Genomic DNA, 23352 nt, shown 5'->3' with positions numbered 1-23352 from the left:
CCCGTTGTTATTATTGAATAACGTACAGATCTCAAATTTATTTTCTGGAGAAACAAACAATGAACTCTACTGACGAAGAACAATTGAAAAATAGTACATCGAATACACTGTGAATAATAACGACAATCACATTTCAACGAAATAATACAAAATATAAATTAAATAGCATGAGGATCTATATTTTTGTTTCAAAGAAAAAGAAGAAGGTCTGCAAAACAACGATGAACTCCATTAACGATGAAAATCTGGAACTCAACCTAAAAAAGTTAGGGGTAAAATCGACAAATCATAATTTAGTATGGTTGGGCCATTTTTAGTTGGACTACTTTAATATGGGCCTTGTACTAATCATTAAACAAAACTTATAACATGATTTTTTATTAAAACTAAAATTTTTCAAGCCATTTTCATTAGTTTTCTTTTATAATTAACTAATTTTTCTTGTGAATTTTAATTTTAGCCGATTACCCTTTGAACTTTTATAATTGACCAATTTCCCCCTAAACCCTAACCCCTAAACTTCACACACAAAGTACACGTAGTAAACAAACAGAAGAGAAAAAGAAGAAAAAAACAATATGTTGTCCACATTAGGGATAAAATTACTTTTTGCAATTATAAAATTAAAGTTCAAGGGGTAATTGGTTAAAATTAAAGTTCAGGAGGAAATTGGCCCATTATAAAAGTTAAGAGGGGTGATTGGCTAAAATTAAAGTTCATGAAAGAAATTGGCAACTCCTTACAAGTTTGAGGGGAAAATCGACAAATACCTCCAAATTCTTTTACTTTTAAAGAAGTTTTATTAATGTTACGTAACATTGAATGATATGGGAATGAATGGCTGAGATTGAAAATCGAAGATCTAAACAGTTGTGGAGATCATCAAACTGCTAAAACACTCCTAGAATTGAAGCAACACCCAACTTCTAAATAAGTGAAAACTATTAGGTCATTAGTATTTCAATAAGTTTTTTTTTTTTTCAAGGTGATTTGCTACTCGTTTGTTGGAGTTAGGGCATTATACCCTACTTACCGAAGGGCTTAGAACGTGCTTATTGTGATCTCAATAAGAGGTGATGATGAATCTCTCACCCATTTAATTATTTTCTATACAACCAATCACTTCAATACCTTGCTTAATTATAAGGCCATACTATCAGGTTCGACCAATGATTTTTCTATTTTATAATAGAAGAGGTGTCAACATTTTTTTTTTAACAAATGATATTATCTACACTAAGGGGGTGGGGGAGTGGGCTAAGTCTCATAATGAGCTAGCAATAATGTAGTCAAATCCGTCTTTAGTGAGAATCAAACCTAAGACCTCTTACTTAGAAGTGAAGAGAAATACCACTAGACCGTAATACTAAGTGGCAGAAGATATGTCAACTTAGAAACTTCATTAAATTGATGATATGGGGAGCATGAGATCTTTATATGGACTAATGTGTAACATTTGCACCACCTTAAAAAAAAAACTCATAAATTTAAGGGAAAATTAGGTTCACATCGTTCTTTTTATTACTCCCTTGATTAAAATCCTATTCATTTTCAACTTCTGATCAAGGTCCTTGGGTATTAATAACATCATTAATTATTTGAATAATAAAATATTTTTATTTTTAAATAATTCATATAGTGTTAAAAATGTTACAATTAGTATATTTATATTTATGACTAAATTTGTTTTCATATATTTTTATTTTTAGTTTGTACCTATTTTTAATTGCAAATATTTTTTTAATTTGTACCAATTTTCTTTTCATTTTTAATTTGTACCCATATATTAGTTTCTTTTTGTAACATTTCACATCGCCCAGAGGAGTGATCCTTAAATGTATATTCCCATCCCTACCTAGCACGAGGCCTTTTGGGAGCTCATTGGCTTCGAGTTTCGTCGGAACTCCGAAGTTAAGCGAGAAGGCTGCCAGAGCATTCTCAGGATGGGTGACCCACTGGGAAGTTGCTCGTGAGTTCCCAAAAACAAAACCGTGAAGAAATGGTAAGCCCAAAGCTGACAATATCGTGCTATAATGGTGGAGTGGGCCCGGGAAAATGGTTCGCCCTGGGCCAGGATGTGACACTTTTTGTGCCCAATTTTTTTTAAAGTTTTATTTGTGTTTGTACCCATGTGTATACCGTCACGTGACATTGTATATTTAATCAATGATAGAAAAATTACATATGGTATATTTATGTTTTATGCCAAACTTTGTATCATATATTTATATTTTTAGTTTGTACCCACTTTTAATTTGCAACATTTTTTTTTTAAATTTGTTCTTTTTAGTTTTATTTTGTACCCATGTATTAATTTCTTTTAGCACCTATATTTTTTAAAAATTCATTTGTACTCATAATTTTTAATCTTTTATGTGTACCCTAATTTATTTATAATGTACCCATTCTTCTTTATTAATGTACCACTTTGTTATATGTGAGATGTACCTATTTTTTTTTTGTAAAATGTACCATTTTTTTTAACACTATGGATACATTCTTTTGCCATTTATTGTCACAGCCCGCCCCAAATATATATTTATGGATGGTGTGAATTGACGAAAGTACCCTTGGATGTTAGTTGTGTAATGTGGTTTAAGTGTGGTTTTGGGTCAATATTCTTAAATCCTAATTGTTTGGAACCAATTAGGATTAAGTTATGGTATTTTTGGTGGTTGACCAATCCTAGTCCACACACACACACTCTCTCTTCCTTCCCGTGCCCTCATCTCTCTCGGACTCACTCTCTCTCTCTTTTTCCTCGTACGGACCAAGCTCGAAGTGAGCTTCCCAATTGCAGATCGAAGATTCTAAAGGCACCATTGCATTCTTCATGCCATTTCGAGTTGATTGGTACCCTACCCATTTTAGGTAAGGATTCATTCGAAATCTCAAGAACCTGAAACTCATTTTTCATGCACTATTCATGTGGAGGTAAAACCTTGTGTTTCAGAAGATTTCAAGCTCACAGGGAGCTTTAGGAGGTCCTAAGGAAACTCGGGGTAGTTCGTTGGAAGAGTTTGGATGTCGGAGGGTCGAGATCGAAGGTTTTCAAAGTTGACCGGATTATCGAGCTTTCTCAGGTAAAATCTAGTGGATTTCAAGGCTTAAAAATAGTATAACATGATTCTACGTGTTGTTAGCTTTTCCAATGGTTCAAATTTCATGAAAATGGTTAAGAAACGAGCGAGAATAGACATTTTCAAGTTTTACCCAGTTTCCGGCGACCGACGACTCGCCGGAGAAGATGACGGCATATTCCGTTAGTTTGGACGGAATATGCTGACAGTCAGTCAGTTTTAACGGAATCTGTTAGGCTTTAACGGAATATTCCCTAATGGTGGTTAGGGAATCCGTCAGGTTTGGCCGCGCATGGGGGCGCATTTTGCCGTGCCCTTGCTGGAGTGTGGGAGCTCGAAAAATTTATCTAAAAATTTGGGGTTGATCTTTAGGTTATGTAGGTCACTGTGGTATATTCATATACCCATTTTGAGCTATGTATGAGAAGTTATTAGCTAGTTTTGTCCATGTACTTTAAAATAACGTTTTTATAGTTAATTCGCATATAGGTGAAGCTTATCCTGAGAATGAGCGTATCCACGGGTGACTCAAGGGCTACGACCCTTCGACATACTAGTGAGTGGGCTTTTGTTTTCAGTATATACTTATATACTTGATATAATTCCCAGAAATGCATTTTTAAGGAAAGTATGCTCTGAAATAATATGCCAAATGCTTTTATATTCTGAATATGCATTTCATGGTTGCATATATATATATATATATATATATATATCTATATATAATGTGGTGTTGTGGAGGCACATGTAAGTTTAGGTAAGTTATGTTGGGCTATGTGAATTATCAATGATGTGATATGTGATTGAATGATGTTGAGCTCATAAAACTGCAACTATGGTGATTATGATTTAGCCAGAGATATGAAGTACATGTCTATTTATTTATGTCACCTCCTGCACTATATGCTCATATTGGATCCAACTTAAGTGCACAATCTTGTCGTACAGATCTTATTTATGGTTCCGACTTGTAGGTGATTAACGATTTATCGTCCGGCTATTATGAGAGAGTAAAATTGAGCATAACTATATTACACCTAATCTTGTCGTACATACCTTTTTAGTGGTTCTAAATTATGTGCAGTATATTGCCGTACAGGTCATTGTAGTGACTCCAGCTAGATTGACTTTGAGCTATGAATTCAGCCGTACAGACTACCGCAGAGGTTCCGGCTTACATGTTTTATTTCTATGAAATTGTTCTTACCTGAATTGCTTACTCTGTTATATATTGGCATGACATATATTTGAATATGATTATGTGCAGCATAAATTGAATTTATATGATTTCATGTGTGTGTGTATATATATATTATGTATATGCTTATATCTTGATTCTGGGAAAAATTATACATGTTTTACAGCGAGGGGTTAGATATGTTGATAAAGAAAATGATTTTTGTAAAACATGAGTGTGAACACGGAAAATTCCTGAAACGAAAGAGACAAGAACAACGTGCACAAACAAATATTTGTATTTGATGATTTTGGGTTACAATCTCTCTCTATTTTGATCCTCTGATTCAATCTCCGTAAGGTGTGTATTTGTGGATGTGCGATTGATCCAAAGGGCCGTTGGGCTTGATCTAAGGATGAACGTTCTTCAAGGGCCGTGGACTTGATCTTGAAGGTGGATTTGAGTGGATCTTCAAAGGGGCTTTTGGGCTTGATCTTTGAAGAACAGTGATGAACGGATCTCCAAGGGCTTTTGGGCTTGATCTTGAAGAACGGTTGGATGTGTGGATTTGTTGATGTTGTTGATTCAAGGACCGTCGGGGCTTGATCTTGGAAGAACGAAGAACACTTTCTTCAAGGGCCGTCGGGGCTTGATCTTGAATTTGGTGGAAGTTCTTCACGGGGCCGTCGGGGCTTGATCTTGAAGGTGGATGATTGTTGATCCAAGGGGCCGTCGGGGCTTGATCTTGGAAGAATGATGAATGAAGAATGAAGAACACTTTCTTCAAGGGCCATCAGGGCTTGATCTTGAAGGAGGATGATTGTTGATCCAAGGGGCCGTCGGGGCTTGATCTTGGAAGAATGATGAATGAAGAACGAAGAACACTTTCTTCAAGGGCCGTCGGGGCTTGATCTTGAAGGAGGATGATTGTTGATCCAAAGGGCCGTCGGGGCTTGATCTTGGAAGAGTGATGAACGAAGAACGAAGAACGAAGAACGAAGAACGAAGAACACTTTCTTCAAGGGCCGTCGGGGCTTGATCTTGAAGGTGGATGATTGTTGATCGAAAAGGGCTTTCTTGATCTTTCGGGAATTGCTTGAGAGCTTCGGAGTTTCAAAGCTTCAGAGCTTCAAGGTGTAATATGAATTCCTCCCCTCAAATGAATGAATTAGCCTTCTATTTATAGAAATTTCCAAGGCCTAATTTTGAATATAATATTCCAGATGAAATAAGTCGTTTCTGCCAGGTGTTGACACGTGTCCTGTTTGATGACTTTTCCAACTTATTTTGATTTTTTGTTTAGACACACGCTACGTGTAAAATTTATGTAATACATGAGCGTTGAAACTTTGATTTATCGGTCAACATTTATTTATCGAAATTTCGATGTCTACAATTAGTTTTTGCCCACTCACGTTTTCTATTTTGCGCCCCTCCAGGTTTTGAGTAAGCTTGCTGTTGGTGGCTCGAGGACGTCGGCAGTTCTGACTTATCTAAATAATAGTAGGACCTTCTTGGTACTGTATAACTAGTACTTGTCCTACTGGACTGCACCTAGACTTTTATGCTCTGAATAGGAGTGTTCATTGTTGTAACTAACTCCTATCACTCTCGGTTTAGTAGTGCACTCTAGTAATTTAGTTTTTAATTATTCGTATAATTCTTATCCTTATTGCTTCCGCACTGTGCACATGGCTACGTCACTCTCACGTGACGACCAGCATGCCTTGATCTCGGTTAAGGTGTGTCATTTATTATTTCTTATTTTTACATAGTTTTTATCCATTTATTAAATCAAAATGTTTGAATTTTTTTATTGTAATCTTTTCTAATAGTATTATAATGAGGGATTTTAAATTTATAGGATTATAAATCTCATAAAATATCAAACAATTAATGTCAAAACTATAAAACTATAAATATTAATAGTAATATAATGAGGTGTACAAAGTCAAGGGACTTTGATCAAACTTTGAATACTATTAAGGTTTTAATCAAAGAATGTTAAGGATTAGGGACCGCATCCAAAGTATCCCTAAATTTAATTGAGGAATAGATATCAAAAGAGACAAAAATTATTAATACAATTAAGGCTTAATTGTGGTAATGGTCTTGAACATTATCCTTAGTATAATTTTAGTTGCTGAACTCTCGAGTAGTTTCTTTAATTCTCAAACTTAATAATATGTTGTGTCATTGGTCTTTTTTCACTAACGCCGTCTATTTTTTTGTTAGGGGTATATTAGGAACTTCATCCTACTTCACTAAAAATGAGAAATAAAAAAGAAAAAAACAACCTAAAATAATCATTTTTTTGTATGTAAGAAATTGAATACATAGGAAATTTTGTTCGTAGTTCAATATGTGATTTGTTAGTTATTTAAATCTAGCCACAGATCAATCTCCTACCAATTTTGAAGTAGCATTGCCTACTATTTACAAGTGGCTAAAGTCCAACCATTTTCATTTTGTATTTTTTATATTTCAAATTTCATTTGATTTGATGTTTTAGATATTAATTTATAAATTTTTATTTGTTTTTTAGCTTCTTCTATTGTTTTTTAAAGTCTTAAGTTAAAGTTCTTAATATACCCCTAGATTTAATAAAAAAAGGATGACGTTAGTGAAAAGGACTAATGGTGCAACACATTGTTAAGTTTGAGGACTAAAGAAACTAATATTAGAATTCACGGACTAAAATTAAAATAGGAGTAAAATTTAGGGACCACTACTACAGTTAAGCCCACAACCAAATAAAAAAGAGCAACACACCCTTAATCATGATATTTTTGCATATTCATAAATATACATATAGTTTGATTTGTGAGTTTCTTAATCAACAATTTAGTGGTTTATTTATTTATTTGTAAGTAGGAGATTTTAGGTCTTGTGAATAACGAATTTGATACTAAATTATTATGACAAACTCATTGTGTGATTTAGTCCAAATCTCCTACACCTTAGTGTAAAAGAAAATCTACGAGCAACAACATTAGGAGAAATTTGTAGTGTTAACTGGTTTGTGAATAACGAGTTCAATACTAAATTATTATGACAAACACATTGTGTGGTTTAGCCCAAATCTCCTACACCTTAGTGTAAAAGAAAATCTGACGAGCTACAACATTAGGAGAAATTTGTAGTGTTAATTGGTCTGAATTCACTCCATAACCTTTGTCAACACCATCAACATCTGTTATGCCATAATCTCCTCCTTCATCCTTTATTTCACTCCTTTAATTACTATTTCCTTTCTTACCATATGATTACCGCAACAATTAATCTTCAATATCTCTTAAATATTTTGGGTATGTGGAACTAAGACCATCTCCAAAAGATATGATTTTAAACATAAAATTTAAATTTAAAGGCATATGTGGCATATTGATCTTTTATAAATTTTACTGAAAATTTGGTATTACCCCTTGAAACTATATTCTTCTCTACTAAAACCCATCACCTTTTGTTTTCTTGAATAAAGCCCATTGACTATCCTCCAACTAAACAAATTCTTTAATTAAGTTTGACTTTTCAAATTGTGTATTATCAGAATGCCTAAACTACCCCTATTAATAATTGGATAGAGTTTTTGGATCAGTTACTTGTTATATCCATTTAATCAATTTTATATATATTACAAAATAATTCATGTCATTCATTGTATATTCAATGTATTAACTTTCAAATTGTTATAATGTGCCGATTGAAAAATAATAATACTAATTTCATAATTTTGTGCATTAAATATATAAGTTAATTTACCTACCAACACAACAATAAACCTAAAACAGTTTCTGCGAATACTCCAATCTGTAATACACAAAACAAAAGCGATATGTTCCGTGCAATTTTTACCTACAAAATAGTCTAATTTTCCTATTCCATCAAACCAAAATTTAAAGGGTCTAATTTACTTTCAAAATGGTCTAATTTACCTACGTTATTATGTGCATTACATTAAAAGTTTATTTAATTGCCTACAAGCACAAACCCACAACATTCGAACATTATCTAATATCACTATTTTTTTTTTTGGAATAGGTAAATTAGTATAATATTAATAAGTAGGTAGATTAATTTAAATGTAGGTAAATTAATATAATATTTTATAAGTAGGTAAATTAGTATAATATTTGTATGTAGGTAGGTAATTACATGATTCAAAATGCAGGTAAATTAGTAGAATATTTTATAAGTAGGTAAATTAATTTGTATGTAGGTAATTACATGATTCAAACAATATTATTTTTTCCGTACAAGATATGTCTTTGTTTTTTTTTTTAATTTGGTAAATTAATTTATATTTGTTGCTAATTTTTATGATACAAGAAAGGTAAAATATCCATATGGATTTAATTGCTCATCATAATTAGGATGAGTAATAACATTTATTGACCAAATTAGGATTTTGTGGCATAAGTTGTAAATGTATTGTAATAGTTGGTCATATATTTGTCTACATGGCAGTCTATTTGAAATTTGGGTTTTATTTGAATGTTTAAAATTAGATGGGTTTTTATTTGAAAAATAGGAGTTTCATGGGCCTATATCTAAAGAACCCTAAATTTTATTCTTCACGATATGTAAATTTAAACTATTATTTAAACTATTATTTATTATTCATAAGTGTAATTAGTATTTTTAAAACAAAAGATAATAATAAAAATTATAAAACATTTATTACTAACTAAATATAAATTTAAAGCTGTTGTTAAATTTGACAGAAATTCCCTCTGCTACTATTTCATGTCATGCCCATAAAAATTAACTATAAAACGTCATTATTATTTTTTTTTTTACTGTTATTGTTAATGCGAACTTTTTACTTCTCCTTTGGAGACGCTGTAACTTCTCATATTTGCTCCATTGCCCCTTGGATCACCATCTCATTTTTCAACTAGCCTAGCCTCATAGGGCCAGCTAGGAGGGCCCCAATCTCTTCCCTCTTTCATGACCTTTACAAACAAATCCAACCGTTAGGGCCAATCTTGCAATTCTTCTAAACTCTAAGGGTATTACTGAAGACCCGCCGAAATTTCACGGTCGTAGACAGGATTTCGCCACCCGAAACAGAGCTCGAACACCGATACCACTGCCCCTCAGTCGAAGGATACCCCCCTAAATGACCCTCTTACCCACCACTCTATTCAAATTTTAACCCCATTTCTATCGCTATTCCCCAAAACCCAGGGGTAAATCCAGCAATTCATCCCATAAATATTAATATAAAATTTTCCAGAGCCATAAATTCAAATTTCCGGATCGTTGCGAACCCCGACGCTACAAAACAAAAACGAAACCTGGGCATCTGTCCAAAATCCAAACGCTCCTGCGAAACCAACCCCTCCCTGCTTTAAAGCGCTTGTACCCTGCGCCATCAGCGCGTTTGACCGCTTGTACCTCGCGCTTAAATTTCGGTTACAGTATTTACACGGGGTGGTGCTACAGTGCGCCGAGAGCGAACCTTTGCTCTCTCTCAGACTGCTATACAACGCGGAGCTGAAAACTCCGGATTTAGGTTTTTAGCGGGTCGGGTTCGGAGCTCCGAATCCCAAATCAGAGCTATTTCTGGCTCTGCTCGGCGGTGCATTTTAGAGAGAGAAAGTGGAGGACACAGAGAGAGGATGGAAATGGAGGACGATATGGAGGTTGAGGAAGTGTTTATGGCGCAGGAAGCGGACGTTGACTACGAGTTCGATGCAGCTCGGTACTTTGACTTCACTAGGGAGGAGACTCCGGCTGAGGCTCGCCGCGCCGAGCTCTGGTTCGAGTCCGCCAAGAGCTACCCGCCGTCTCGTAAGCCTTTCTGCCTCCAATGACGCCGTTTCTTTTTTTTTTTTGTCAAACAATGACGCCGTTTCTTGACATTTGCGTTTTCGATTCTTTTTGGTTTCAGGAATAGTGAGCTTTGGCTTGACTGATTTTCAAGCATTTGAAAGATTAGGAAATAATTTTATTTTTTAAGCATTCATTTTTATTTAAATATAAAATTGTTCGTGTTTTTTGTTCAATTTTGTATATATAATCGGATAGATTCCTGTGAAAAATGATTATTGTGATGATACATTGCCTCAATTTTTAATTTTACTGTGAAAAATGATTGATTTGGTTTATATTCTGAATAAAAATCTGCGATTTTAAGAATTAGAGCAACGTATGAAGTTATATTTTGATAATGTTTTGGTCTATTGCAGCTGTTGTGACAAGGTTAATGCTTGGACCGGAAATCCTCCTGGAAAACGTAAACACCTCCCCAAAATGTGATGTGGAGAATGCAAATGATGGAGATTGTGATATCGGTGTGGGCACAGAATCATGTGTAATGGATGTAAACAGCCGGGGTATGGATCAAATCCCTTTGATTTGTGCCTCGTAGAGAAGCAGGATTTAGAAAAGATTATTCTTTTGTTTTCAGTGTCTTTGTCTTGGTTTGAAGCCTAAATCTTTAAGTGCAATGTTTCATGTTCTAGATGAAGGAATGAATAGAGGGACCTTTGGAAATTTACAAAAAGTTCTAAATCAACCGAATGGAGCTGGTACAGGTGATCATTTTCTGTACCTTGATGATTAATGTGTTTGCAAATGGATTTCCCAAATGATTTCCGAATAAATTAAGTGCGGGATATAAACTATACGCCGTTAAAATCTGAAGATTTTCAGATGGAATTAGATTTTTAAACAAGTCATCATGGACACATTACTAATGAACTATATAATAACCTATTTCAAACTATTTCAATTGGTCTAGCATAATGTATACTTTTTTATAACTTTTTCTCTTTTAATGTATGTTTTTGTTTTCCAGGACTGACATTCAACAGTCACCTAACCGGTGATAAGCTTAAAGGTCAGAGTAATGCTTCTGTGAAGCCATCTTTCCCCAGGAGCTCAACTTTGATGAAGCCCACAGCAAGTCAGCTCGCTAAGCAAAATCTGAAGCCTCAAAATGGTGGTTCCAGGTACTTCAGAATGTTCTGCCTTCGTCTATATGTAATATGTTTTTTGCATTGTGTAAGTACAGATGTGGTTAGTTCAAATAACTATTATGTTCATGTAACTTTATCATCACCGCTCAGTTGCTCACGTGGTTCGTTCAAATAACTATTATGTTTTATGTTCTTATGCACACTGATTTAAATTCCCCAGATATTGTAAATTTGGCATTACTATGTCCAATCTATGTCCTGTAACCAGCGAAAGTGTAAAATGTGGACACTGTACTACCATTAAGTCCCATACTGACTGCATTATGATGTTTTATATCTAAATTGTTAGATTCCAAATGCTGCATGTTCAAAACAATGAGAAGAGCTTGTGTAGTTCTTCTGGGGTTGAAAGTCAAGCTCCCAAGAGACAGAAGCTAGATGGAGGACACTTGCGTAAGGTACAGAAGTTTTATAAACTGCAATTGGTTCTGAGCATAGTCAAAGTCATTTATCATTTTCTTTGTTTAAGGAAATTTACAATTGGTTTTTGAACTATGGATTGAGCATTCTTCATTTTCTCCGTGACAGGTTACTGATGCAAAGCAGCAAACTAATTTTGTCCACAAGGTACCTAAAAAGGTATTCTAGCTATTGCTTGATGACTGAATTTGCTACCGAAAAAGGTTTTTGAACTAGTACCTATGGATTGAGCATTCTTCATTTTCTCCGCTCTTACTTTTGAAACAATAACTTATTGGAACAGTTTTTGTATGATCTGGTTAACTGTCACTCAAAGCCATGCTATTATTTCATCTGAATTATCTAATAACACAAATAAGTTATTGTTTCAAAAGTTGTCTAAAATTTCAACTTTAGACCAATAATACCTTTGTCTGGATGGGTTTATTAATCAAACTACAACTGGTATTCTATATTATTAGAGAAGTTATTCCGTGTGTAATAGAGAGCTTCCCAGATTTTTTACTTGTGATTTTGTTCTTAGATGTCTGGAGTAATACATGAGGGAACTGAGATGTGCTCGAGTCATTGGTTAAGTTTCTAAAACAAATGTATTGCGGGTGATATTGCAGGATGAAACTTTCGACAAAACTACTGCACACCCTAAGTTGAGACTTACCATTCCAAGAGAGCCTGACTTTGAAACGGCACATAGGGCACACAGGATTAGGTGAGTTCTGGCTTTCAGGGCAGAAATCACATAGTTTTGTTTACCAATCTGCAGGTAGTTATTATATATTTATATTTCAGGCCTAACAATGGATCTATGTTAGAACAAGTGACATCAACTCATCGAAAATTCAAAGCTCGTCCATTGAACCGAAAAGTTGGTACTTCAAGTTATTAGATGCGGATTTTCAATAGTGTTTTATCTGTGATTACTCCACATTTTTTTTTTTGAATTTATACTGCAGATTTTCGAGGCTCCTTCATTGCCACTTCCAACAAGGAGCACTCCAAAGTTGCCGGAATTTCAAGTGAGTGCTTGATATTTATAATTTTTTGCTTTTTAACCTATTATAACTCTTTTCATTAGTGACTTGGAGGATAAAGATAATTGTACCCTCAAACTGATTTGAAAAATAAATGCTCTCTCAAAGTAAGTGTCTTTTGAAGTTTTGTGGCTCTGAGTCCTTTCCCTTTGTTAATTTCGCTTCTTAGGAATTTCACCTGAAGACAATGGAAAGGGCTATGCAAAATGCATCGGCTGTTTCATCATCCTCACATTATCTCAATGATCATGATAAGGTTAGCTGTGAATTTCATTAAGTACTTTTCACTGTTATCTTAATTCACAGTGGTCCCTTGAGTCATGTGAAACATTGTGCTCAAAAGTTTCTCATGTACGTTTAACTATTATTCTGCATTTTGTAGGGTTTGGAAAAACCTAGCATTTCTACCGTTGCGGAAAACAGAAAAGGAGAATCCAGAAGGTAATAGCAGAAAGAATCATATAACTAAATGAATATGATTAATAGAAATGCTCAGTTCACATTTTCCAATTTTGTTTTCATACTAGAAATATAACTCTTACTCTCGGTTTGATCTTGTTTTATTAGACCAAATACAGTGGAATGTCCTAAGCAGGATGGAAATGCAGGAATGCAAACATTTAAAGCTCGTCCTCTTAACAAAAAGGTAGTATTTTCCTGCTCTACATCATTCAGTTGAAATTCATTCTAGCCGATGCCAACTATGGGATTATTTCCTATCTAAATGCAGATATTTTCTAGCAAAGGGAATATTGGTGTTTTCTGGAATAGCAAGCGAGAAACCACTGTACCAATGGTAGTTCATAGACGTTATTCTCTTGCTTAGTGACCGTAAATCATATTTGTTTCCTAGTTGGCAGAATCAACTTAGCTAACACCATGTTTTTATTTCATGTCAAGGAATTTAATTTTCAGACAGACAGAAGAGTACAGCAATTTCCGCCAACTGAACTTTTTAGTAAGGTATCAACAAGTTTATATGATGTTAAGTTATTACACAAATTTGTGCTTCTCTCTTGTTGTTACTTTGTAACCATTACAGTTTGCATATACCTGTAATCTCATTTGTTCTCCTGTTGAATCCTAGCTCTCTTTAACCACTGAGCTCCAGCCGAATAATGGATCACGGGTGAAACTATCCCAGCCTACATCTTTGTTTAAGAAGGTTATCCTTGTCCCCTTTACTTTCTTATCACTCACATAACATACATTATTGATTTGATTTAACTTTCCCTAGTATTCTATTGAGTTATTTGTTTTTTTTTTCTTTGGCTTAAGGACTCAAAAGAAAATAGATCAACTGTTTTCCAACAAGAACATAAGGTAAGGTACTGTATGGGAGTAGCTATAGATAGTCTTGATCATTCATTTATCTTTGATTTTCTTTGAGTGCTTGATCTTTCTTTTTCCCATTTCTTCTCTCATATGATATCCATGTAATTTCGCACGTCCTCTTGTAGATAAAAGAAAAACCTTCTCTGTTTGGTGGAAAGCAGGCTCAAGACGGGTGCACGACCGATGTTGATAAGAAATTGAGGATGAGGTACACTAACTGAGCGATGGATAATAGGCGCTATTTTAGTTTCTATATGTTTTCTTTTTCACTTATCTTGTCCCTGAAATTGCTACAGTAGGTTGGGCGTTCGTTGACATTAAAGGTGGCATCTACATGCATGGGAATCAGATTTGAATATCTGCTATCAAAACGAAAGGTTGGAGAAATGTCTTAGCATTGATGGTTATACAACTCTTCAAAAAGATTACCAAGCCCTTTCGTGGCTGGTGTTCTTTCAAATATATGTAAAACCCAGCTCTTTTTTCTTTTCAGTTCCACAATTGTAGGTTTCAGTTGAAATCCAATAAATATGTCGAAGGGCTGGTATTGTATAGCTGTTAAAGCCACCTCTTACAATGTTAATTTTCGGTGGCACCAACACATGTAATTGTGATTAGTCAAGGAATATACACAATCTGCAGTGATGTGCATCATATGTTTAAATACTGTTACAGATGTTAAACATAATCTCTAGTTTAAATACGGATATATGTTCTTGACTCCTTGCAACGTTTAACTCTCTCTCTCTCTCTCTCTCTCTCTCTCTCTCTCTCTCTCTCTCTGTGCAGTGGAGACTGCTAGTCCTCTTCTTTAGCTTCATCTGTATCCTTGGTTACCAGATTGTTCTTGGTTAGGGCCTGCTTTGTCCAACGCTTTATATCATAGGCTCTTTTGAAGGGTTTCTTCTCCTTGCCAAGTCTTGTCTTTGTTATGGCAATGGCGAGATCGTTTGGAAACAACGTTTGCCAAACGAAGGCATGAAGAAGAGTGGAGACAAACAATACGGACACCATTGCAGACGACAGGAGAGAAAGAATGACTGCAAGTCCCTTGCTTGGAACTGATGGTACTTGTTCTGCGTACTTGATGGTGGCTACTGAGAAAGTTGTCATAGGAAAGGTGTAAGACCACCAAGCCACTGAAAATCTACAAAAGTATAAACCGTTTGTCAGAACATAGTGGCAACTAAAGAGTTTTGGTTCATAATTCTGAGTTTGATTACATAACATGTCAGATATCATTCCTCGTCAAATACTGAATTATTGAGGATATGAGTTGCCTCAGACAAAGAATAGCTTACCTAAACCCTGTGAAGAAGTTGATCCTCACAACCAGTGAAACATAGAGAAACAATGCAATGAAGTAGCAGGTCCTTGACAACCCGTCAAACCCCCCATAAATGGTTTCCCAAGCAATGCTTGCGGCCGATGGGGCTGCAATAAACATGGAATACACAGGGTGGAGCTCCTTAGGCAATGCTTCACTTGTTGGTAGTCTCTGATACAAAGTAACAAAAACCACAAGATAATGTGCAAAGCCAACCGCCCACAAAAACTTGGCAGCCTCATCCCACCCAACCTTGGCAGCTAAAATTGCCCCTACAAAGTTGCCAACTACTGAGAGATGAGAAGATGGATTGGCCACCTTACAGAGCCTTCTTTTCCCGCCCGAAAGCCACTGTCCGTAGATCTTGAGCTCAAGAAGAAAATAGGGTGCCATGAAGATGCAAATGGCAGGGTGAAGTTTACCTGGGGCTAGTGCAGGTGGTACTCCGAGCACTAAGAACATGCAGACAACCCAAGGGGCGAAGAAGAAGTTGACCCGAACGGGGTGGAAAAACTCTCTTTTCACTGCTTCAAAGTAGAAAATGCATTTGAAGATGTAGGTGAAGGAGACACAGAACAGGACTGACACTGCTAATAGCCAAAGTGCAAGATTTATGAAGGGTGAAATGTTCAGAAACTTGGTCGCTGGGCTAGTAGCAAGAGCATGCCATAAGACAACTTGGCTACTAAGGCCAAGACAAATACCAAAGCATCCAATTGGAAACCTGAGGAGAAAGGGCCATTTCTCATCTTTTGGGAGGAGTATATCCTCATAATCCTGCAGGGCAGAATAGTAACTTATCAGTTTGGATACTTCTAATTTTTCCCACCCGCTAATGATATACATAAGATAAACGCTCTTTCGTCAAACAATCTAACGTGTTAAAGTTACCAGACCGTCAATCTAAATCATTGATTAGATAAATATTTATTTGGAAAAATTAGTTTCCGATCCCTAGTTCTTACTGTTCATTGACTAAGACCTTATTAGTTCTCAAATTTTGATTCAAGTCCCTAGCATTAATGTGATAATGAATTTACATGTTTATTATATAATTTTTTAATATAAATATTAATAATTAATTTAGGGTTTAATACTCACACCTCTATTAAACTTCTAATTAATTTTCAATTCAAACATTTTCAAAATAATAAATAAATTAAATTAAATTAAGTTTGTACCTATTAATTTTTTTTTATATATATAAAAAGATTCTCAAATTTTTAATCTTAAATGTACCCATTCATATAGTTTTTCAATTTTTTTAACCATCAATGTACCCATTCTAAAATATATCAATTTGTTATATGTAAAATGTACCCTTTTTTAATATAAAATCCATTCAAATTTTTTAATCCATGTTTAAACTTATATGGATACATTCTTTTTCGTTGATTTGAGAATGTATTCATGTTTTGGTACAATAACTTTTTTTGTTAATTTTGGTTAATGTACCCATACATATATGTACACACACAATATAATAGAGAGTATATTTTATATTTTATTATTTTTAATCCCATAAATTATGGGTTTTATTTAAAATCTCATTAATATAAACAATTACAAATTTCAATTTTTAATTTTTAATTTTTAATTTAAAAAATATAGTAACTTACATTATTACATTAATGTCAGGGACCTTAATAAAAAACTAAAAACTAACAAGGTTTCAATTAAAGAATATTGATAGCTAGGGACCGCATCCAAATTGTCCCTACTTATTTTAATGAATAGTGTTAGATTGACATTCTGACAACACGTCGTCTGGCTTATGTAATACTCATTTGGAAGAATTAGTTCAACATTAGACAACAAAACCTGCTGTGATTAGTGTGTTAATTACCTTGACTTGGTCGAGCTCAGGTCCTCTAAGGGCAGCAAAGTATCTCCCAGCAGGAACACTTTCATTAGCAGATTCATCAACTCCTCCATAGCCATCATTAGTCCTCTGAGACTCCACATCTCTTTCCTTTCTCGTAGGCAACAAAGAGTTCTGCTTACTCAGATTTGATGACTTGGTCTTGAAGATACTGAAGTCTCCTCTCCTTCCTTCCATGCCAACCCTAGTAACCGAATCGAAACCTCCGAAACTTCTTCCACTTCTCGGAAGATTAACCTTCCTCCAATCTTTAGCCTTGGACTCACTTCTAAGAACTGAAAAACCAGTTTCAAGTGAAAGTTGCCTACTGAAACTCCCGTCACTTCTCTTCATCTGTCTATTAATTTTAGTGTTTCTGCTAAATGAGTTATCCGCTTTCTCGGCCTCTCTTGCAATTCCCTCCTCCTCTTCCTCTTCTTCTTCTGGCAGAACTTCATGGATATCGACGAAATGTGAGTTACGGAAACTCGGAGAAGTAACTGGTCTTTTATCCATGTTTTTTTTTCCGACGCAAACAATAAAGCTAAGCTACGATGAAACTAGATTTATTTCTTGGGTTTGTTAACCCTCAGAAGTGCTTTATATGAGATCATCATGCGTTGCAAGCTTGTTTCTTGTGTACTATGTAAAAAGGGGGAAACTTTTGAGGTACGTGGGTTGAGCAGGTGGTGGGTTGTTGGTAATGAAATGGGAGCCAATACTTTCTTAAGACAAAAAGTGAGTTTTCGGAGGGGTATTCCGTGAGAGAAAAAAATCGACGGTTTTGTGGTTTCAGATTTTAATTTCGTAATGAGATTTTTGTTGACAAATAGGATATTTACATAATTTTTTTTAAATTACAGGATGAAAAATTTGAATTTAAGTGCAAAGAGCACATTGTTCTAGTTAAGTTGGCTAAACGGCATAGAATTTTATTATGAGATTGAGACTGTTTGGGTTGAAACTTAAACTTTGGGCTTAGAAGGGAGTTGACCCAAAAAGAGAAGGAAAAGCTCGAAGCTCAGCCTAGACCTAGAAAGCAGAAAGGGCCTTTCCTGACTAGGTGCAGATCATTTGCACCACTTGCTCACCTACCTAAGGGCCAAGTGGTATAGACCAGCCAGCTAATCAGCCCAAAAGTACTTTATGATGGCAGTACAAGTAAATAGCTGATGAGTCACTATCCTTCAAACTACATTCGGGCAAGATTATTGCTACAGGAGGCCAAGCCAAGGTGGCTATAAAAGGAGAAAGAGAAGTCAGAATCAAGGACACTCAAACAAACAAACAAAAGCACAAACTCTGCTCAAAGCCAGATTTGCCTTCAAAACGAAGCTGTAGTTAGCCCAAGCCTTCATCCCTTTCGGGACAAACCCTTTGTAATAGCTCTGCTACCCTGTTCAACGCCTGCTGTAGTATCGATTTTCTTTCTGCAAACTCACCTCCCAACCCCTTTTCTAAGCTTTCAAACCTTCTGTTAACCCACAAAGATAGGAAGTTGCAAGACGATCAGCCTTGCCCGACAAGGTTAAACCTTGCCCGACCGTCTTTGTTTTTGTCTTTTCATTCATTAGCCTAGCAATATGTTGTATACTTCAAGTTGTATCCAAGTTATTTCTAGTAATATGGCTATTAAAAGACTCTCTCAGCGCTTGAATCCGACTTGAATATGTCTTTACAGTTCAAGCCAGATCTAAGTTCTAAGCCCTCGGGCATATAAGATTTGATCATCCTAAAAAGTCCTTGGCCTCAAGGCATAAAAAAGAACCTGATGTGGACTTAACCCATCCACGACAAGCTTTGATAAACAAGAAGTCCGAAGTTACTTGGGGCGCAAGTAATCGACCTGCCACTTAGTTTTATTTCTGTTATATTATGATGACCATATAACGTTCGAGTACGGGATGAATTCTGATGGGAAGCCTCAAGGCCTATTCAAGGCCCCACAAAGGCACCTATTTGGATTCATCCTATTTCTCGGGCAAGAACGTTCGAGTACGGGATGAATTCTGATGGGAAGCCTCAAGGCCTATTCAAAGGCCCCACAAAGGCACCTATTTGGATTCATCCTATTTCTCGGGCAAGAACATTGAGTACAGAAGGGGTTCTGGTGGGAAGCCTCAAGGCCTATTCAAGGCCCCACAAAGGCACCTATTTGGATTCATTCTGCTCTTTGAGCTCAGGTAATCAGAAGTATAATAGTTATAAGACCCATATAACCAACAAAAAGAACCTTATGTGTTTGAGTACTAAGTTAGTTATTTATGGGAAGCCTCAAGGCCTACACCTAAGGCCCTACAAAGGCACCTGTCAATAACTAACATAGTCTCTCGAATATATATAATTAAAACTCAAACATCCGTTCTACATCTGCCATGCTGAAAATGGTAGTGGCACGCCTGAGCAATTCAAAGTTAATCTTGATCATGAGCCTCAAGGCCTACACCTAAGGCCTCACAAAGACACCTTTCAAAGTTAACTCTGTCATTCTCTTTCAGCCTTGCCCGACAGGATCCCGACAAGCCCGCCAGTAAAGCAGAAGCCCGACAGAAAGCATCAACTGGCGCCAACCTCTTGGGGAGCTGTGTGCTCGTCGGCCAGGAAGCATTCCCCACGGAAATTCCCGCCACGAATAGAGACCAATAACTATGGCATGCAAAGAGAGAGCTTTCAAGTATTTCGTGGCTTAAGAGCTCCATGGATTTGGAGTGTAACATGGGTTCAAATCTAAAATTCGAATCTATATTTTGGGTTTGGAAATTTGTAATATACGTTTGGCCGATGTAACTTAAGGCTTAATGGTGAGGTTGGTAGCCCAATTAGATGAGAGTGAGACCCAAAAGGGTCCATTTTTTAAGTCTTCTTTTGCCAGTCTATGTACTTGTAGGACCTTATAAGCACAGCCACTATAAGACGGTTTAGTGGCATTAAGTCTTATTAGTAAGTTGGAGATTTTAAGTTCGTACTCCATAAAATACAAGTTTGATATTAAATTATTGATTGCCTATTTTATAGCTTAACCCAACTTCCATTCTTAATTTCCCTTGTGTGTGTGTATAAAATATAAAAAACCCCACTCCTACGTTCGATATTACACTTTATCTTGTATTTTTAACTATGCAGTCTCTTATGCCGTTCGGCAGCGGCATTGCCGTCCCCAGCCAGACCCCATGCTTAGACCCTCTCTTCTTGTTCTTACAACCCTACTATAAAATGAGTAGCACTCATTTCTGCAACCAAATCGATTAAGCTCATCTTTTCAAAACAAGCAACTTCATAGAAACAAAGTTGGCTCCCTCAATATTAGTTGTTGAGAGTTGTTCTACATTGGTGAGAGACAATGTTTGCTATGTGCTTATAAGTTATATGGTTTTGAGTTACTTTTCATATTACCAATTGGTTTTATGGTGGAACTTTCAATTTCATCATGGTGTTAGAAAAGGAGATTGAATGTTCAATTTCAACCTTTTCAGATTTGCTTCTCCATCCACCCCCAAAATTCACCCATCGGCAGTTTAGCACCGTAATCCTCTGCCTCTACTACCAAAACTCCATTTTTGCTTTTGCTTCATTGTAACAGATGTTCTTTTGGTGAGTTGTTTTCTACAACTCCAAAAGGCTCTTGTGCCTTCATCAGTCACCTTCTTTTCCTTTTTTGGGGTATGATCTTAAAATCGGATGCATTTCTTTTTTTTTTTTTTTTACTTTTCAGCGGAGGAGTCTAACCCCACTTCTAACATGTACTTTTCATTCTCTCTTTTTTGTGATTTTTCCAATTGTTCTGTCAATCCTTTAATTGCAGCAAAAAATTGTGCATGTACTGGTTTGTTTTTCCTTTTTAATCTTACCACTTTGCTTTTCTGTCATATTCGGGGACTTGAAGAAGCAGTTGATGCTGATCTACCACAAAGACATATACAAGCCTCTAAATAAACAGCCCAGATTGTCTAACGCCGACGACGATTGTGCTAACGACAGAGATTTAGCCGGCAAGGGCGGTCAGGCTTCCAAGGAAATCAGATATAGGCTATACTATGTGTAAAATTCATGGAAACACAATTACATTGCATCCATGCCTATTTCTTGCGAGAAGATTGACATAGACTGACATAGTTTGATTAACCAGATTTGAAAAAACCCATGAGTTACTGATGTAAGATGTAAGTCAGTTATGTTTTTATTTATGAATTCCTTTCTAAGTGCTAGGCAAATGAGGAGATTTGGTAAATGTCAAACGCCTGTGACAATTATTGTTTTCTTTGTCTCTCAAAAAAAAAAAAAAAAAAAAAAAAACAATCCAACAAGGAACACTGTCCAAAGATTGAAGGGAGGAATTTGTTAATCGTTGCCGATCTTAATGTTACCTTCACACTCCATCTCATCTTTCTCTTTTTCAGTATCTAATTGGGTAATTTTCAAACCTTTTGCACTAATTTTTCAGTTCTAATAGGTAATTCTCCACTTTATGTCTTTCGAACATTCTAATTTTACTTATGACCATAGCCCCTAATTATTGTTAAAAAAATGTTTGAAGAAGCGTGGTTTTGCAATCTATGACTCCGGCTATGATGAAGATTTTTCACAGTGATCAGGATGGTAAAGTTTTATAGATGTCTAATTTTATTCATATGTGTATTCTTTTTCAATTGTATTTCTTTTTCATGTGCAGAAGCAAATGTACGTGCATAGGCATGATATGTGCTTTTTCTTCTTTGATTTACTTTTATAGTTATTGAGATTTGGTTAATAATTAAATTGAAATTGATATTCTACACTTTCGTCCATTTTTGATGCTATTGTATAGAAATATAATCATACGAACTTAAACTTTAAATTGTACCAGTTTCAGGGCTTTACAACATTTCAAGCACATTCTAAAGTCAGGAATTCTCCTTCTCTATGTCTCCTCCTTTCTCTTGAATGTTGCTTGGTATTTTACTTTTATGAGGTATTCCATTTTGGTTTTTTCATCAATCAAATTGTTTCACTGAAAAAATCAGCTAATGATGTGTGGTTTCTTTGTGGAAGGTGTCCAATCAATTGCTACAAATACATGGAGAGGGAAGCAGATAGAGAGAGATCAGAAATATTCTTGCAGGCAATCAATTGGTATGCATTTTGGAAATAATTGCTCCATTCTCTGTTTTGGTTGTTTTATCTTTTTTTTTTTGCTCCATTCTCACCTATGTTGTCTTCATTTTTTGTAATTCATTTTTTATGGCACTTAATGCAATGCATGCAGGAAGACAAATATTTCCTTATGTGATCTTCTTGCAAAGTGCGAAGAATGAAATATGTTATCCTATGTCTTTAATGAAATTACTATCTAAAGGTTGTTCATTATTCTCAAGGATGTGTGTGAATATGTTATTCTTTGTTTTTGTTAGTATATCAAGAAAAATAATCATTTTTAAAGGCATGGACATTTCTGTCACAACAATAGCTAATTATGTTGCTCTCTTAAGACTTGGAAATTGGAAACCTCCCTTTTATATTTGTCCTTCTTTCATCATCGGTTTCATTTATGGAGGTTTTTCCAATTAATATAAAGTTTGTTACATGAGATTTTCGAAATTCATACCAGATTGGTTGTTAATGTTTGGGAGCACTTTTTAGAATTGTATGCTTTCCTCTCTAATCCAAATTGAGAGCTCATATCAAAGATTATGCAAAAGAAGGGTTAACTGTGTTTTCTATTTAATATTTTCTGCCAATGAACAAGGGACCCAGATTATGCAATAAATGAGTTATTATATATGTACCACGTTCTATGAACATGGGTTGATTTGTTTTTGATTTTGGTAACAATAACAAATTTATACAGCTCAACATGGCAACGAAATCATAATAAGGAATTCTACATTTGATATTATCTTGATTGAGCTTTTGGATTCAATCTAATTCGATACGACTATTTCATTTCTTACTTTTGTCTACATATGTACATTTTAATTACTACTTACTTTATGCAATTTACACTTCAACTCATATTCTCATTTCAATTATCCATTTGCAGCCATGGTAAAAAGTACTAAAGTTGTGGGAGCATTGAATTTACGGAAGAGCTTGCAGATGGAATTAATGGGAAAGTTTAACACATATGTCAAGAAAAATAGTAGAAATTATATTATGAAG

The 23352-nt window shown here is 35.3% G+C and overlaps 2 protein-coding genes across 6 annotated transcripts; one reads left to right on the top strand and one right to left on the bottom strand.

Moving 5' to 3' along the window:
• Positions 1-9536: 9536 nt before the first annotated feature.
• On the top strand, positions 9537-14948 carry LOC126617610 (protein TPX2-like). 5 transcript variants are annotated; one of them, XR_007621425.1, is made up of 19 exons: positions 9538-10053; positions 10452-10598; positions 10728-10799; positions 11063-11216; positions 11533-11641; positions 11772-11822; positions 12275-12372; positions 12453-12528; positions 12617-12679; positions 12864-12950; positions 13077-13135; positions 13262-13340; positions 13425-13490; positions 13595-13657; positions 13782-13859; positions 13973-14017; positions 14155-14237; positions 14329-14406; positions 14819-14948. XR_007621425.1 is itself a non-coding variant. In XM_050285630.1 (18 exons), the coding sequence occupies exons 1-18, from the start codon at positions 9882-9884 to the stop codon at positions 14342-14344; spliced, it is 1509 nt and encodes a 502-aa protein (XP_050141587.1). In that variant the 5' UTR covers positions 9537-9881; the 3' UTR covers positions 14345-14749. The 5 variants fall into 5 exon arrangements, 3 of the variants coding, with proteins under 3 accessions (XP_050141587.1, XP_050141585.1, XP_050141584.1); XR_007621424.1 differs by having other exon boundaries at positions 14326-14406; XM_050285630.1 differs by lacking the exon at positions 14819-14948 and having other exon boundaries at positions 9537-10053; positions 11772-11810; positions 14326-14749.
• Positions 14613-17805, bottom strand: LOC126617609 (guard cell S-type anion channel SLAC1). Its single transcript, XM_050285626.1, has 3 exons — positions 17203-17805; positions 15331-16133; positions 14613-15176 (listed from the first exon to the last, which is right to left on the bottom strand). The coding sequence occupies exons 1-3, from the start codon at positions 17731-17733 to the stop codon at positions 14828-14830; spliced, it is 1683 nt and encodes a 560-aa protein (XP_050141583.1). The 5' UTR covers positions 17734-17805; the 3' UTR covers positions 14613-14827.
• Positions 17806-23352: the final 5547 nt, after the last annotated feature.

The sequence above is a fragment of the Malus sylvestris genome, chromosome 4, assembly GCF_916048215.2.
Source record: "Malus sylvestris chromosome 4, drMalSylv7.2, whole genome shotgun sequence".
Lineage (NCBI taxonomy): Eukaryota > Viridiplantae > Streptophyta > Magnoliopsida > Rosales > Rosaceae > Malus > Malus sylvestris.
Note: the sequence above shows the minus strand (reverse complement) of the source record. Positions and strands in the feature narration are given on the sequence as shown.